This window comes from Gobio gobio (genome assembly GCF_949357685.1).
Source record: "Gobio gobio genome assembly, chromosome: 13".
NCBI lineage: Eukaryota > Metazoa > Chordata > Actinopteri > Cypriniformes > Gobionidae > Gobio > Gobio gobio.
Window position 1 is genome coordinate 44,508,674 of NC_137106.1, and position 15,947 is coordinate 44,524,620.

General features: G+C 37.5%; 1 protein-coding gene across 3 annotated transcripts in view; it reads left to right on the forward strand.

The window, feature by feature from the left end:
* Window positions 1-15,947, forward strand: part of ralgapa2 (Ral GTPase activating protein catalytic subunit alpha 2) — a 249,957-nt gene that overhangs the window by 74,284 nt on the left and 159,726 nt on the right. For all 3 annotated transcript variants that reach the window (XM_079833687.1, XM_079833685.1, XM_079833686.1), the window contains exon 4: window positions 13,652-13,709. In XM_079833687.1, the coding sequence (XP_079689813.1) occupies window positions 13,652-13,709 (58 nt within the window). The remainder of the gene's footprint in view (window positions 1-13,651; window positions 13,710-15,947) is intronic.

Here is a 15,947-nt window from a genome sequence, read left to right on the forward strand (position 1 = left end):
CAATGCACTTTACACTCTCAAGACCCTTAAAAGGTCCTAAAGACGTCGTTACAAAGTCCATCTCACTACAGTGGTTCTACAATAACTTTATGAATCGGCGAGAATAGTTTTTGTGCACAAAAAAACCCTAAATAACGACTTCTATTATGATGACGATTTCAAAACACGGCCTCATGAAGCTTCGAAGCGTTATGAATCAGCGAGTCGATTCAGTGGTTTGAATCGCGCAAAGTCACGTGATTTCAGCAGTTTGGCGGTTTGACACACGATCCGAATCATGATTCGACTCACTGATTCATAACGCTTTGAAGCTTCATGATGCATTGTTTTGAAATCGGTCATCACTATGTAGGTCGTTATTTAGTTTTTTTTGCGCACAAAAACTATTCTCGTTGATTCATAAAGTTATTGTAGAACCACTGTAGTGAGATGGACTTTGTAACAACGTCTTTAGTACCTTTTAAGGGTCTTGAGAGTGTAAAGTGCATTGGAGGCCTTTCAGAGCCATCACTAAAATATCTTCATTTGTGTTTCGAAGATAAACGGGTGTCGAACGACATGAGGGTAAGTAATTAATGACAGAATTTTCATTTTTGGGTGAACTAACCCTTTAATTCATTTTATCAAAAGTAACTCCAAGATCCTTTTCAATGTTCATTTAATTCCAAACATCGCGAGGCAGATGACATTGTGTGATCAAATACACTTAACTTAACACGCTAGATTTAGTTATAACTGTGAGTTTTAGAGGGATGTATCATGGATTCACTGCATTTACGGCCAGCAAAGCAATATAGCAAAAATTTAAATAGTATTTTTATTTTTCGAATATTAATTACAGATCGAATATTCGACTATTTGTGCACCCCCCTAGTCAGCGCTACCCCCCTGCTGATGTCATCAGCTGTTTTAACTTTTCGCGGGTTGTGAGCGATCTATGTGAAATAAGCTATGGCCGCTGCGAATGACGGGCTGCGTGAGCTTCATGTGCATCCTGATGTCAAGCCGGTAGCTGACAAGCTGTATTTTTTGTGTGTTTCTTTTGATGTTCTTGTTGGTCTGTGTTTTTGTTTGTCTGTTTGTTTTAAGAGTGTTTGTGCCAGTGTTGATTTTGATTCCTTTCACCAGTTGCCTAAACGGTGACATGTGAGTGCAGTGGTATCAATAAATAGTTAAATTGCCTTTTTGTCTCGCATGTCCTTTTATGTTGCTTGCCCCCTTCCCAACGAGCACTTAAGAGGCCTTTATCACAGAGGAATTGAATACCGGAAGTGCGCGTCGAAGCAGTGTGCTGATTCTTCCGGTTATGCATGTTTTCAATGTGCTGTGAACACCTAGCTGAACAAACGACCATTAAAATAAGCATCTGGAGGATGATTTAAAAATCCGGACATTTTCCGAGACAGGAGAAGAGATAAACTGATCATTACTGTGTACAGGATTTTCCAAACTCTGTTGAACTTGTCGTTTTTTAATCCGACATAAGCCGAGGGTCGTAAACATACGTGATTATTTCACCACACGGTGTCAGTGCACGTCTAAATAGTGTCCGCGATTAAGTGTGTGTGAGACCTGACGAATAAGATCTGAATGAACATATTGATTTGTATTAATATTTTAGTCATTGTTCTGTCACTTTTCAGTGACAATCATTTCACTGTAGCCTACAGTATATGTAATTCACGCATTTATGCCAAAATTCAGTCACGCTGTTAACGTATTACTGTTTAAGATTAATTAAATGCTTAACATTGTTTACTTTCTTTAAGGCAGTTACCGCGCATTCATTCATCTATTTATTACAAGAAAATGAACCATGGTTTTTATTACAAATAAAATAAAACATGGTTATTGTAGTTTATCATGGTATTTTTTAGTAAAACTAATACAAATGGTAGTCAATCCACGAAAAAAAAAACATGGTTACTACATTCTTACTATAATAAAACCATGGTTAACTTTCGTAAGGGTGTTTATCAGTCAAATTAATTAAAAAATTTAACAACAGGTATGAAATATGATTAGTAAGAGAAACACTGTTAATGAGAAGACAATCACTGGACTGCGGCAGGTTAGAAATGTATTTATTATTCAGAATGCACATTTGGATGGGAACATTTCAGCAGGCTGACGATATGAGACGTAAACATCCACAGTTTGGAAATGCATAGGCTTACAACACACAAACATACAACTTCATCCCACCATATCAGTCTCACCCATGCTCTCCTCTATTCTTTTAGTGTCAGGAAATGGTCAAATCTGAGGTAAGGATGTCATTATTTAGTATTAGAGCACGGGATCGCTGCAGTTACACCCGCGTTTTGATTGAGTCGCGATGGGACCGGAAGTAGAGGTGCACTGCTTCACTTACCGGAAATAGGAAGTGTGATAAAGGCCTAGTGGGGTTAACAGTAGTGCATACAGTGCATGATTGTATTCTGTATGTACCGATGTGTGTGGTGTTGTTATGGCGACGGCGTGGGGTGTGTTGATCGTTAGTGAAGGCCCTGACTGAAACCTCATGGTACGCTACTGTTATTAGGTTATACACAACCAATTTAATGTGATCTTTTTACTGCTAGGATAAATTGCGATCTAAAAATGTGATCTGCTGATCTGGAGACTGTCTGTAGAGGAATATTTGCCACTGCTGGCCCCGGGTTGTGTAAGTCATGATTGTAAGTGAATAAATTCACAGAGCAGCAATCAAAGGCCAAGTATGACTTCATGGATACCAGGGTCAGAAATGACCTTTTCGTTTTGCCCCCTGGAATTGATTTCCGGTGTTTCTTTTACCATTGTTAGGGTAATTTTTATAATTGCCTTATTAAATTAATCTGTGTTGTCTTTTATGTCAAACACCTAAATTAAATCAGTTAATTCCGTCAATCAAAATGCTATATAGTCAAAAATATTTTATTGACACCTGCAGAAACTGGAAAACATCTGTATTTTAATTCTGCTCAAACGTGTATTTACTCAATTCATAAAGATGTTGGATTATTAAATAAACAATTTATATAAATTGTATAATAAAAGAATTAATAAGAAAATCAAGTCTTAGTTTAATGAGTCAAACAAAGTGAAAGGCACAATATGTACGATTTTTGGATTAAAATGTCCAAAAACCACTAGAACAAGGTTATATGTTTTGTTGACTTTTTTGTGAAATTTTTTTCCAAAACATTTTAAATCCAGAGAAATTAGCAATTTTAACCAGGACTTGCATTTTAATGGCATTAACACAGTTGACATAAAACCCGTGCTACCCTAGATTTCCGTTTCTTTTTGTAGAATCTAGAGTTGCCACCCGTCCCGTAAAATACGTAATCGTCCCGTATTTACAAGCAAAATGACGCGTTCCGTATCAAACCAATACGGGACGCGATTTGACCCATATTTTACATAGGTCCACACATAGTTCAATAAACACACAAGGATTTTGCAGTGTGGAGAATACTGATCGCAAATATAAACAAATCAATTTCACAATAAGTAGTACAGGAGCTCATTTGTGCGTGATTGCGTTTAAGCGGCTTTGTTGCCATAGCGGCGGAGTCTCGAGAACATACGCTGTGCCTGTAAACTTGCACGTTTTATAAAAAACATGTCGAGCTCGCGTCGCGTCCACCGTTTGAACGCAAGAGGATCTCCAGATATAGAACTGAATATCAAAAAGGTATCAATGGGTCTGTTCAGTAACTCATGATGAACCTCAGGCCAACTGCACACTTTGTGAGAAGCATTTCAGTCGCTCAGACTGACTGACTTAAAGCAACAGCGCTGACAGACACATCTGTGCTTCTAAAGGTAGCCTATAGTTTTTTTTTAATGGATAATATATTAATATAATATTCCATACATTATCAGAGCTTGGCAGACAGAATTATTATTTTTTAGACAGGTTAATTAATAGATTATAGCCTAATAAATGTAATTATTAATTTATAATTTAGCTACGCTATAATCATACATGACCAATAATCCTGTCATATAAAGTTTATGACATTTAAAAAATTATTTAGATAAAAATGGGACAAATAATTACATGATAATATAGTCATAATTTAAGTAAATTAATTACAAGCAGTTTTTGAAATTCAAAAAAGTGATTACTGGTTCAGAATGACTGCTTAAAGGGACAGTTCACCCAAAAATGAAAATTCTGTCATCATTTTCTCACCCTCAAGTTGTTCCAAACATGTACACATTTCTTTGTTATGTTGAACACATAGGAAGATTACTATGGAAGTCAATGTTGCCCCCAAAGCAGCCTGGTTACAAACATTCTTCAAAATATCTTCTTTTGTGTTCAGCAGAACAAAGAAACTCATACAGGTCTGGAACATCATGAGGGCGAGTAAATGATGACAGAATTTTCATTTTGGGCTGAACTGTCCCTTTAAAGTGCACCAAATAGGCTACTAAAAAGTTCTTTAGAAATAAATAAAATAATCAAATGTAAAATAATATAAAATGTGTTCTGTTGCAAGTTCACATACTTGATCTCATGTTTTCTTATGGTTTATTATTAAGTTGTCAATGTAATAATCATTTCATGACGTGTTTTTTTTGGGGGGGGTTGGGTTCCTTATTTTGCCCCAACCCTAGTAGAATCACCAAAGATGCTTTAATATATGATGTGTTTTATTAGACAGGTGAGCAACTGTTTGGATCATTCGTCGACAGAAAACAAACGATTGTTATTCAGCTCAACACAGTTAGTCTTCTGGTTTCTGGTGTTCTTGATTTACCGCGTGTACCATGTTTTACCGTGGCTAATATGGATCTAGCTCACTGCAGTGTGAATAAGTGTCTCATAGTAACTGAGCGAGGGCACAAGAGTAACATTATAACATAACTTTCAACACACTTAAATGTGTGTAATATGATAAAACAGCACTGCGTTACCCCACATACACATGAGCGGAAGAAGCGGAAGCGTCTGAATAAAAGCTCTGCGAAATCTAGGCGTCATCAAGCTATGCCTTTGTTTTAAATAAACAAGCTCTAGTGGCGAAAAATTACTTATTGTGGCTTTAAACGGTTAAAAACGATTTTGTGTAATTTTGTGCAGGGTCTTTTTTTTGCCTCTATGAATTTGGCAGCTTTTTTGTTCATTTTGGTGGCATTTTTGCCCCAAACTCCTGTTAATTTCTGACACTGATGGATACAATGGTGAGGGTTTTGCTTTGACATGGGGCGTTCTAATCCCAGGTTTAAATGTGCCCTAATGTTATGTAACTTTTTTATTATTTTTTTAAATAAACCAATATCAAGAGTGAAGATAGATGTGTGTATGCATTTTGTTTTGTGATTTAATGGAAAAGTAATAGTCTTAAAAGCTGTTTGAGAGAGAGAACATTGCGATCATTCTGCCACTGATGACGTCCGCTCCACATCAAGTGGTCATAAAGCATGACTGCCCCACATTATAAATGATGCCGTCAAGTCTCCGCTCATTATAACACATGCTATTGAAATGGAATTGCAGATGCTTTTTCTGATACTGTTTGTGTCAGGGATGCGTCTAATACATAGTGTTTCAAGTGTATTAGATGCGTTTTCAATAAGAGCAGGAAAGAGCAAAGAAAAGAAACTGGGTCATTTTTGATTTCATGTTGACATAAAGTTGACACAACACATGAATATCCGAGGCCTTAATATAAAGTCAGTATACTATTTTCAGTTAATGATGGAGAAATACTGCCACATCCTGTTCCTCTATTCCTCTGTTTCTCTTTCTGCCAGTCCCTGTTTTGGAGTAGTGCAGATTTTGAAACGTTTGTTGTATTAGAGTGATTTGTATTGAGTTGCTTCCCTCTTCTGGATTGTTTGGGTAATGCAGAGATGTTTCCTCTAATCTAACCTGCAGAGAAGCATTTATACAAGATGTTATTTGACCACTGGCTGATCTAGATTTCCTTCAAAATGTTGTTTATTCATAGGTTGTCCTTGGCACATTATCCAAAAGAACTTAATCAGTAAAGTGATTCAGATCATTCAGTTACTTATAGCAGGACAAATGGCAATTACTTTTTTTTTTGTCCCTGTTGTATGTTTAGGTAGAACACACTCTTACAGATATTGACTTTAGTTCTGCAGTTTTTGCCACGGAAAATGTTGACCAGTGTTGATTTAATTTCACTTTGCATTGTAGACGCACACTTTCTTTCTTAAATTGAGAAGTATTTTTTTTAGCAAAATGCTATCATTAATTTTACATATCAATGTATTGTGCTATAAAAAAATAAAAAAACTTGTTTTAATATCGTTAACTACTAATTTTCACATAAAGGTCAGCACATCCCATAGATGCTCGATTGGTTTGAGATCTGGGGAATTTGGTCAACACCTCAAACTCATTAGCCACGTTTACATGCGCACTTTTTTGTCATTCCGTTTAAAATCATTCAGATTGAAAGATTCGGTGGACTGTTTACATGAGACGTTATCTAATCCGATCTGGTGTTTACATGTGCTGACTTTCAGTAGGAATCATTTTGTGACATGCGCACACAGTTTGTCTGCCGCCTCAGATTCGTAACGTTAGTATCGTGAATCAATAGTTCTGTGTTGGTAATTTTTATATTAATTTATTTTTCTGTGGCCGGACATGCAGTAGTTTAACCTAATTTATGTCCTATACAATGGCTATTTCAACATCTGTGAATGAAAAGCATTCAAGACCTGTTCAGCATCATTACTAATAACGTACTAAACATAGATATTTCAGATGATTAAGTTAAGATACCATAATCACAAAGGTATAAATATTAACAAAAGTAATTAAAGTAGACTGTGGGTAATGTTACTTAACCAATTTGAAGCAGTTGTTGAACTTTTTTTGTAAATCTAACTTACGAGAAACAGAGAAATGTCGGCACGTCCTAGCTCCAGCAGCTTGAATGTTCCCCGTTGAAATGACAACTCTCAACGGCCACCAGGACTTACAGTTACAGGTATATAAAAGCTATTATTAGCCTATTTGTCGTAAGTGTGAAGAATCACCTCAGAAAAATAAATTATTCTGTCAGGCGCAGTTGAAGCCTAGGACAAACGCTGTCAAGATGAGATGCTGTAGCCAGGCTATGTTTGTGTCATTATTCCAACATCATGTTCATAACATGTTACGAAATAAAAAGTTTAATACCTCAGAAAAATGAACTTTCCTCTCTTGTCAACCTGGTGTGAGCGCGGCGCACGCTCTTCAGTTGAGGAGGCGTGCGCTGTATATCACGTCACAGAAAGACGTGCACTCAAAGTAATCTGATCAGGTCGTTTACATGGTGGAATTTTTCGTTTGATCGGTTCATGAAAAGGTTTATCCCACCCCTCTCAAACCGATTACAATTTCATTCGGTTTGGCCTTTTTTATTCCGATTGAGGTGTTTATATGGAGCATGTTCATTCGGATTGGACTTTTAAACCGATTACAGTGCTCCATGTAAACGCACCTAATGTTGTGCTCCTAAAACCATTCCTGAACAATTTTTGCTTTGCGTTTAATGATCTACAGCAAATAGAGAGCGCTTTGGTGAGAACTAAACAAATATTTAATTACTACATTAGTAATTTCTCGCTAGAAATGACATCAGAAGTAACAAATGTTGGTAAAAAAACATTTAGACACAAACTGACCAGCAAACGCAACTTTCGGACGCCATCTTTTTTTTGTCACAGAATGGAACGCACAGGATTGTGGGATATCAAAGGCAGCGAAGGATACAAATATGCTGCCTTCAAAAATCGATCAGATGAAGGGATCTCAGGAGACAGGGAGTGAAGCTAACATTATATTCGGACGTGCCTTGGTGCCTTCCTGCCTGTGTCCTCCGAAGGCAGCATTTTCCAGGTTTCGGACGCAGCCAAAATGTTCACTTGCTGCCTAATATATGTGATGAAGAGATAATCAGTGCTATTCACTTCACCTGATTGTCATAATGTTATGCCTGATCACCGATCGGTGTATACTTTAGTGTTTAAAAAAACAACAACTACAAGACAAACACTTTCAAAGTCAGACATCCATATTATACAATAATGCATATGATATTTTCTTTTGCTTTGTAACTCCAAATTAAAACTTCTCACAAATGCATGCAACACATTGAACAAATACTGTGTACAATATTCCATCTTACGACATCTAAAAACTTCCACCTCTCCATAAATCTCTCACCTAATACATGTGGCACTCAAACATGTCCGAGGTGTCTGTCATTGATTGAAAGCCTGTTGCTTTGTCAGCATCATGGCCTTGCAAATGAGCACTGTGACCCGTGTCTCTGCATGGCACCATGTGACATTGACTCAATGCTGATTTTCATAATGGGAAGACAAAAAAAAGCTAAATTAATCATTGTCCTCTTTAAAAATAGTGCCAGTAATAATAATAAAAAAAGAAAAATGTTTGTAATTCATCATCTCCAACACATTCATATTGGTTTAACATCTCAAAAAAAGGTTGAGGCTTTCCATTTTTACGGCAGTATGCACGTTTGCAGTCAGCAGTTTTCAGTGTTTCGTGTGGATGTGCCTCGAGGGATAAATTGTTATCATAAAATTATGATCGGACATCATGTACAAACCACGTGCTTGTGATCTCTGACCTTCCTGTGGTTCTTTTTTTGACTGATGTCATATGACTGCCATCTCCACGTCATTAACTTTCTTGTCCATATATGGAAGGACTTTGACTTGCTTGAAATTATGACCCATCCATTTCTACTGTGCCTTTGGGATATATAATCATAAACATAAACATAATCAAATTCATCTAGTCTGTGGGATGTCTGAACAGCCAATCAACTAGTTAGTCTAAAAGGGATAATTCATCCAAAAAGGAAAATTGTCATCATTTACTCAACCTCATGTCGTTTTCTTTCATTTTGATGACTGACTCATACCAACTTATTAACTTTATTGTATTTAATAAAAACTAGTTTAGGGCTGCTAATTAATAGCCGTACCTTTTATTCATCAATGTTATATTACATTATGAAATATTCTTATAATTTATGTGTATGTTCATTAAAGTGCTTGTGTGTGTGTCAACCATTTTTCATAAATAAACTTGCTTGGTTCAAATTCCTGAAAATTTGGGTCGCAGCTTAATGACCATGGAAAAATGTGGGTCCCATCATGGCCAAACCAATTGACAACTACTGGTCTAAAGGCTAATTTACAACCAATGCCAACACAACCAATATCTAAAGGCTAATTCCCCAATTCACCAACAGTGGTCGACACTTTTTTTCATTGAACATTGAGGACCCGTTACCCGACCCGGGTCAGCTGGGTCAGGGTCGGTCCCAATCTATTACTTCTATATTTGTTTTTGAAATAAATCGATATATCAGAGTCGATATACCGCCTGGCTCCAGTGTATTCTCAGTCATGCTCACCATGTGATAAGCACGCTGAGTGTGGATAAGGGCGATGCAGGAAAGCCTGCGGTAATGCTTCATCCTTATGCTCGGAGAGACACTGCAGATTAGCACAGACTCTGGCTACCGCCAGCAACTCACAAGCTCCATGCCACCCGTCTCAAATCCACCATCCCAGACACCATTGCGGCACAGCAGGGGAGCGCTTTCCGTTGCAAGAAGCATTGCCGAAACCTCAGCCTTCCTCTGCGGACCCCAAGTGTGCAGGCTTAAACTGATCCCGCCGCTGGATATCAGCTCCAGTTATTTGTCAGCTTCCTCATGACAATGACAGGCTGTAATCCAGAGCTGTCCTTCCACAGGCTGATAGACACTGAAGATCAATACGGAGGTGCTTGAATGCTCTCATACTCATGTGTCATCACGTTCCACATCAACACCTGAAGTAAATGAGATTGACACGACAGGCCGGGTCTGTTAGCACCTTGAGTGACGGCTGTCACGTAACACGTGAGATTATTGTGACATTACGGTGTCCTCTTCTTGTAGAGTGTCACAGCTGCCACTATTTGAGTGAGTTTAATCAGCTGTGGACGTGAGTGTGTGCTGACAGACTTGATCCCATGTTGCTGTTTTTTGGTTGAGTGTCTTATAATGGCATTACCCATAATGCACTGCCACTGATGATTACAGTTGTCCATTAGTCTGAATCTTAACCCACTTGTCTCTGTATGTATCACCCAACAGGGACACATGTAACTGTGAATAGACACTGATGATATGGTGTCAAAAGGGTCTTAGTGAAGCCATAGATGACACAGCAGCTGGAGCGGGTTGAGCTTTCTCTGCTGACCATAAATAAACAACCTGGAGGTGGAACCAAGAGCCCTTTAGACATTATTAGGCAAATTCCAAATGAGATGAATTAGGAGTGTGTGACTAAAAACCAAACAAATTCATAATCTATGTGGGGATTTCATCAGGGGTGATGATTTCATTTCTAGGGACATTTTTTCCTCATCAGAGCATTCTATCCTAAATAGATGTATGTATTATCTTTTATGTCAAAATCTTACATTTAATCAATAAATTCAATGCATATAATGAGACACTAGACTGTTTCCAATCAAATGAAATCAGTGTCAGGAAAATACATCTTAGTGGCATAGAAGCTGCATACAAAGGAGCATTTGGATTTGCAGTTGTATGCTACAATTACAATTGCATAAATAAAGCTGCGATTTATACAAATATTTTGAATATTGAAATATGATTTTTTTTGTATTTATGAAACTATACTTAAAAAGACAGTCTACCCAAAAATTAAAATTACCCCATGATTTACTCACCCTCAAGCCATCCTAGGTGTGTATGACTTCATTATTTCAGATGAACACAATTGGAATTATGTAAAAAAAAATTGCTCTTCCAAGATTTATAGTCAAGTCAAGTCAAGTCAACTCTATCTATATAGCGCTTTTTACAATGCAGATTGTTTCAAAGCAGCTTCACAGTGTTAAACAGGAAAATAATACAACAGAATTTTATTGGGCCGTACAGCAGCTCCGGAGAGCTCAGTTCAATTATCATACAGTGACGATGTGGGCATTAGATCAGTAATTAGATCAGTAATTTAGTTTATATGGTTAATTTAGTTTACTAATTAGATTTGTTTGGAAATTTAGTTGAAAATTTAGTGGCAGTGAATGGCTTGATTTTTAAGTCAAAAAAGGTTCATCCATCCATCCATCCATCATAAAAGTAATCCATATGACTGGGGGTTAATGAAGGTCTTCTGAAGTGAAGCGATTTGTTTTTTGTAAGAAAAATATCAATATTTAACTTTAAAATCTAAACTTGCAAGCTTCCAACAGAGGGCTGCACGCATCGATTTACGGAGAAAGAGTAACGCTTGACCTGACACACGACGTATTGATGAATGCGGTCATGAATTAGAGTCTAAAACGAGACTTTAAAGAGAAATGTGGGAGGAGCTTGAGTTTCTTGCCCAGCCCTATTTTTTGAACCGCGAAAGGCATCAAAGCTTACACTACTCCTACAGCCAACGTCATATATCGCGTCACAAGTTACTCTTTTGTGTAAGTCAGCTTGCGTAGGCCGTCTGCCAGAAGCTATTTTACTGTATAAAGTTTTAAGGCTTACAAAAACCCACCACTTTTCTTCACTTTTCTTCTTTTATCAACCCCCCCTGGAGTCGTATGGATTACCGTTATGATGGATGGATGCACTTTTTTGATCTTCAAAATCACGACAGTCATTCATGTCAGCTTGGAAGAGCCAGGATATTTTTGGATATAACTCTGATTGTGTTCGTCTGAAAGAAGAATGTCATATACACCAAGGATGGTCATTTTCATTTTTGGATGAACTATCCCTTTAATGAAACTAAAACCACCAGTAGATGGGTCCTTGAGCCATTTATTCAACTGATTCATTCACAAATGCTGATTCATTCAGGAAGAAAACACCACTGTTTGTTGTTCAGAGACACACAACAGTTTGGTAATGACTTTGTTTGGAACTATTATATTTGGTGAAATAGAGTAAAAACAAAATGGCAACACTTTACAATAAGGTTTCATTAGTTAACATTAGTTAATGTATTAACTAACATGATCTAGCAGTACATTTGTTACTGTATTTGTTCATCTTTGTTAACGTTAGTTCGTAAAAATACAGCTGTTCATGGTTTGTTCATGTTAGTTCACAGTGCATTAACTAATGTTAACAAGATTTTAATGCCTTAGTAAATGTTGAAATTAACATAATCAAAGATAATTAATGCTTTATAAGTGCAGTTCATTATTAGTTCATGTTAACTAATGTTAACTAATGAACCTTATTGTAAAGTGTTACCAACAAAACAATATTGCGTTTAAAATGTAACTACATTACTTCACACTATTACAAATATATCACATTTGCAGATTTTTGGGAAAAACAGAAAAAAAGACAAACTCATATAGGGGCCTTTTTCCCACAATATCTTGATTTTTGTCCTCAAGTAGTTGACAATGTCACTTTGTAAAGAAAGACTCCGCCTGCGCACATACGCATTCAAACGTGCATGCCTATAGATTAAACACGTAATGCGCATGTGCATGCCGTCATTGTTTTCACAGATTCGTGTTTTTGAATTTTACATGGAGATGATAGTTTTTGCCTTCCAAAGTTTGCGGTCTCAGTCTACCAAAACACGGTTGTCATGTAAATGAGCACATTACGCTGTTACGATGCCTTAAATCAGTGGTCACCAACCTTTTCAAGCCAAAGATGAAAGGCAAGATCTACCTATACATTTTCATGGGCGAAAAACTTAATGGGTACCTGTATTTTTTTTACAGTCTATGGTTTTTACAGATCAGATATCAATCTGATTTATTCCATTTACACTTGGAAACATAAATGTGTCTCCGCAAAACGGATATAAATCCAATCTTCAATTCCCATCTGCTATATGCAGATTTAATGGAGTTCACATCACCGAAATCAACAGATTTGAGCTGCATTTTATTAATGATCAGCTAATTTCAAAATCAAAGACCGCAATAGTAGAGAGCGCGGCAACAGCACTGGTAAGATCATTTAGTTTCTTTACTTTTAATGATGATGATTGTGTATTGAGCGTCTGCAACTTTCACTTTCATTTTCGGCATTTTGATGAAGAGATCAGCTGCTCGTCTGCGGCGATGCATGCTGCAGTAGCGCTGTCATATCTGGCTATATAATTTCATATAGCCTATAATGCTCTCACACATTTATTTATTAGCATTGTTGGGAGGAGGACAATTTACATGTGGTTTCATCAACCAGATGCATTTACACTTGTCCAGTTTTGTCTGGAATGCGGCCCAGACCACCTCCTGGAGTGGTTTGAGTGATCAGAATGCGTGTCGGAGGGCATTTCCACCTGGTCTTTTCATGATTGAATCCAGCTATCTGATCAGAGAGAACGCAAGTGACCATGTGTGAACAGGCCCACTGTGTCTGGTGTTCTCTGCTCCGCGTCTGGACTCTCCTCTTTGCGTCCGTCTTCAGCGTGTCCCATCTCTGACCTGTGTTAACGTCCTATGACCTCGTAATATTTTAACACAAATGACATTCGGGAAATGATTGCAATGCAGTTTGTGTGCAAGTCTGGAATAAACGTCGGCCAAAATGAATAAAATCACTTACATTGAGCTCTTGTGCTTTATGCTATTAGTTTGTGTTTACTGTGTTTTCTTTTTTCCCGTCAGAAAATTCTTCAACTTCTACCTGAGAAAATCAACAGTCGATGGCAGTTTCACAGTATAGGTAAGTGCTGTTCAGACCATGTTACACTGACGTGGTTCATTTTAGCTGTTGAAATTGACATATTGCTTACAGTATCACTATTTCTTTGTGCATTATTATTTATGAGTCAGTGTGTATGAGTTCTGCTGGTAAAGCAGGTTTCCGGAGAGAGTCAGTGTAACCTGGTTTAATACTTTCTCAGAGAAAATAATTAGCTACAGAGAGAGTGAGAGCAGAAGGTTAATAAATGAGAAATGCAAATGAGAGGCTTCATTTGAAATGCAAATTACTGAATTAAATTATGCATCTCGTGGTTTCAGTCCTCCGTACAGGAAGACCCTCAAAGGAGGCAATAACCTCAATTACAGCCCTCCACATAGAGACAGACAGACAGACAGACAGACAGAGTTTATTGATCCCCAAGGGAAATTCAAGCAAAAATTGATGCAACTGTTTCTAGGTTTATCATTATTGATTTCAGTTATATGTATTATTATTTTCTGTCATGAAGTATCAAAACATAAGATAGTTGATTATAAGATTATAAGGGGAGTTGTTGTGTGATCCACCGCTGTGCAACTGAGGGCAGGGCCATCCTCTGGTGCAACTGGTGCAACTGGTGCAACTGCGAACGGACCAATGGGGAATCAACCCACACACCCCAATAGGCGCTTGCAGATTTTTGCCATTCATTTTTTTCTAAAAGAATTTGTATAAGCCTTGGTTATAAGCCATAAAACCAAACCAACTAGCTAGGAGGTGATTCACAATATTACAAACTTTGTGTACCTAACCTAACGGCCCTTATAAAAGCCGTTAGGTTCACAGTCTTGTACCTTTGTTTTTTGTCAGATTTTCAAATATGTTTTTGCTATAAATCAAAGTTTGTAATATTGTGAATCACCTCGTAGCTGGTTGGTTTGGTTTTATGGCTTATAACTGGCTTATAATATGGCTTTTATAAGGGAAATAACAGCAATCCCATGAAGCCTTGCATACTACATAATCAAATTTTAAATTCGATATTGACTTTAGACCAGTATTTTTTGGTGTTATTTAAAGGGCGTGTTAGTAATATGCGCCTATGGGCGGGTGCACAACGCACGTACACTCTGCTTGTTACACACACAGGGATGTGCAGCAGCACACACACATTTTTAAGTATTAAAAATGAAAGGATTCCTCTCTGGAGAAGATTCCTCCATGTAAATACTGAATCCACGATGGTGCGAGCACACCTGGTTTTTAAAGCGAATGGGAGAGGAGACTCTGATTGGTTTATTGCACGTTACGCGCCTAAAACACAGCCATGACTCATTAAGAGACTAGGTACAACCCTTTTAGACCATGCACCTGACGCGCTGACCGTTTTTTCCGTCGTTAAAATAGCAAAAGTGGATTAGGACGCCGTAAGTGCACCTGCACCATGAGCTTCAGACCATGAGCTCAGATCATTAAAATAGGGTCCTTAGACATTTATTGCAAGGTATGCAATGTATATATGCATACAAATATTTAAGAAGTTTGAGAGTGTAGGGAGACTATATGCTTGTTTTGATTCTCTGGTTGGTGGAGATTTATTTTTTAGAATCATGGGTAATGTAGTTTTTCAGCAGTGTTGAACATGATTATTTTAAGGTGCTCTAAGCGATGTCACACGTTTTATAGGCCAAAACATTTTTTGTCACATACAGCAAACATCTCCTCGCTATCCGCTAGCTGCCTGTCCCCTGAACACACTGTAAAAAACCGCGGTCTCTGTAGTCCACCTAAACTCCACAAACTGCAACAAACACAAACTGGTGCAGTCTGGACCACGAAGCACAACAAACAGTGCTCCAGCCAATAGCTGACGATAATTGTTTCACTGAGTGTTCAGGGGACAGGCAGCTAGCGGATAGCGAGGAGATGTTTGCTGTATGGGACAAAAAATGTTTTGGCCTAAAAAACATGTGACATCGCTTAGAGCACCTTTAAGGAAATAAGTTGAAATAATGCACACTGATGGCTTCAACAAAAGCACGAAATAGTTCAAAAAAAGTTGTAACTTTATTTTGTTTATGTAAAATATTTTCGGCTTGGTAGCACATACCTGGGGTCCAAAACTTTCAGCATGTGAATAAACCCGACTATTCCACAGTATGAATGAGCACCATATCTTTTGCAAATATACAATATACATATCAAAGGTTTATGAATTGATATGCAAATGAAATTAACTTTTATTAACAACAGTAATGTGCAAAAAATATAGGTTAC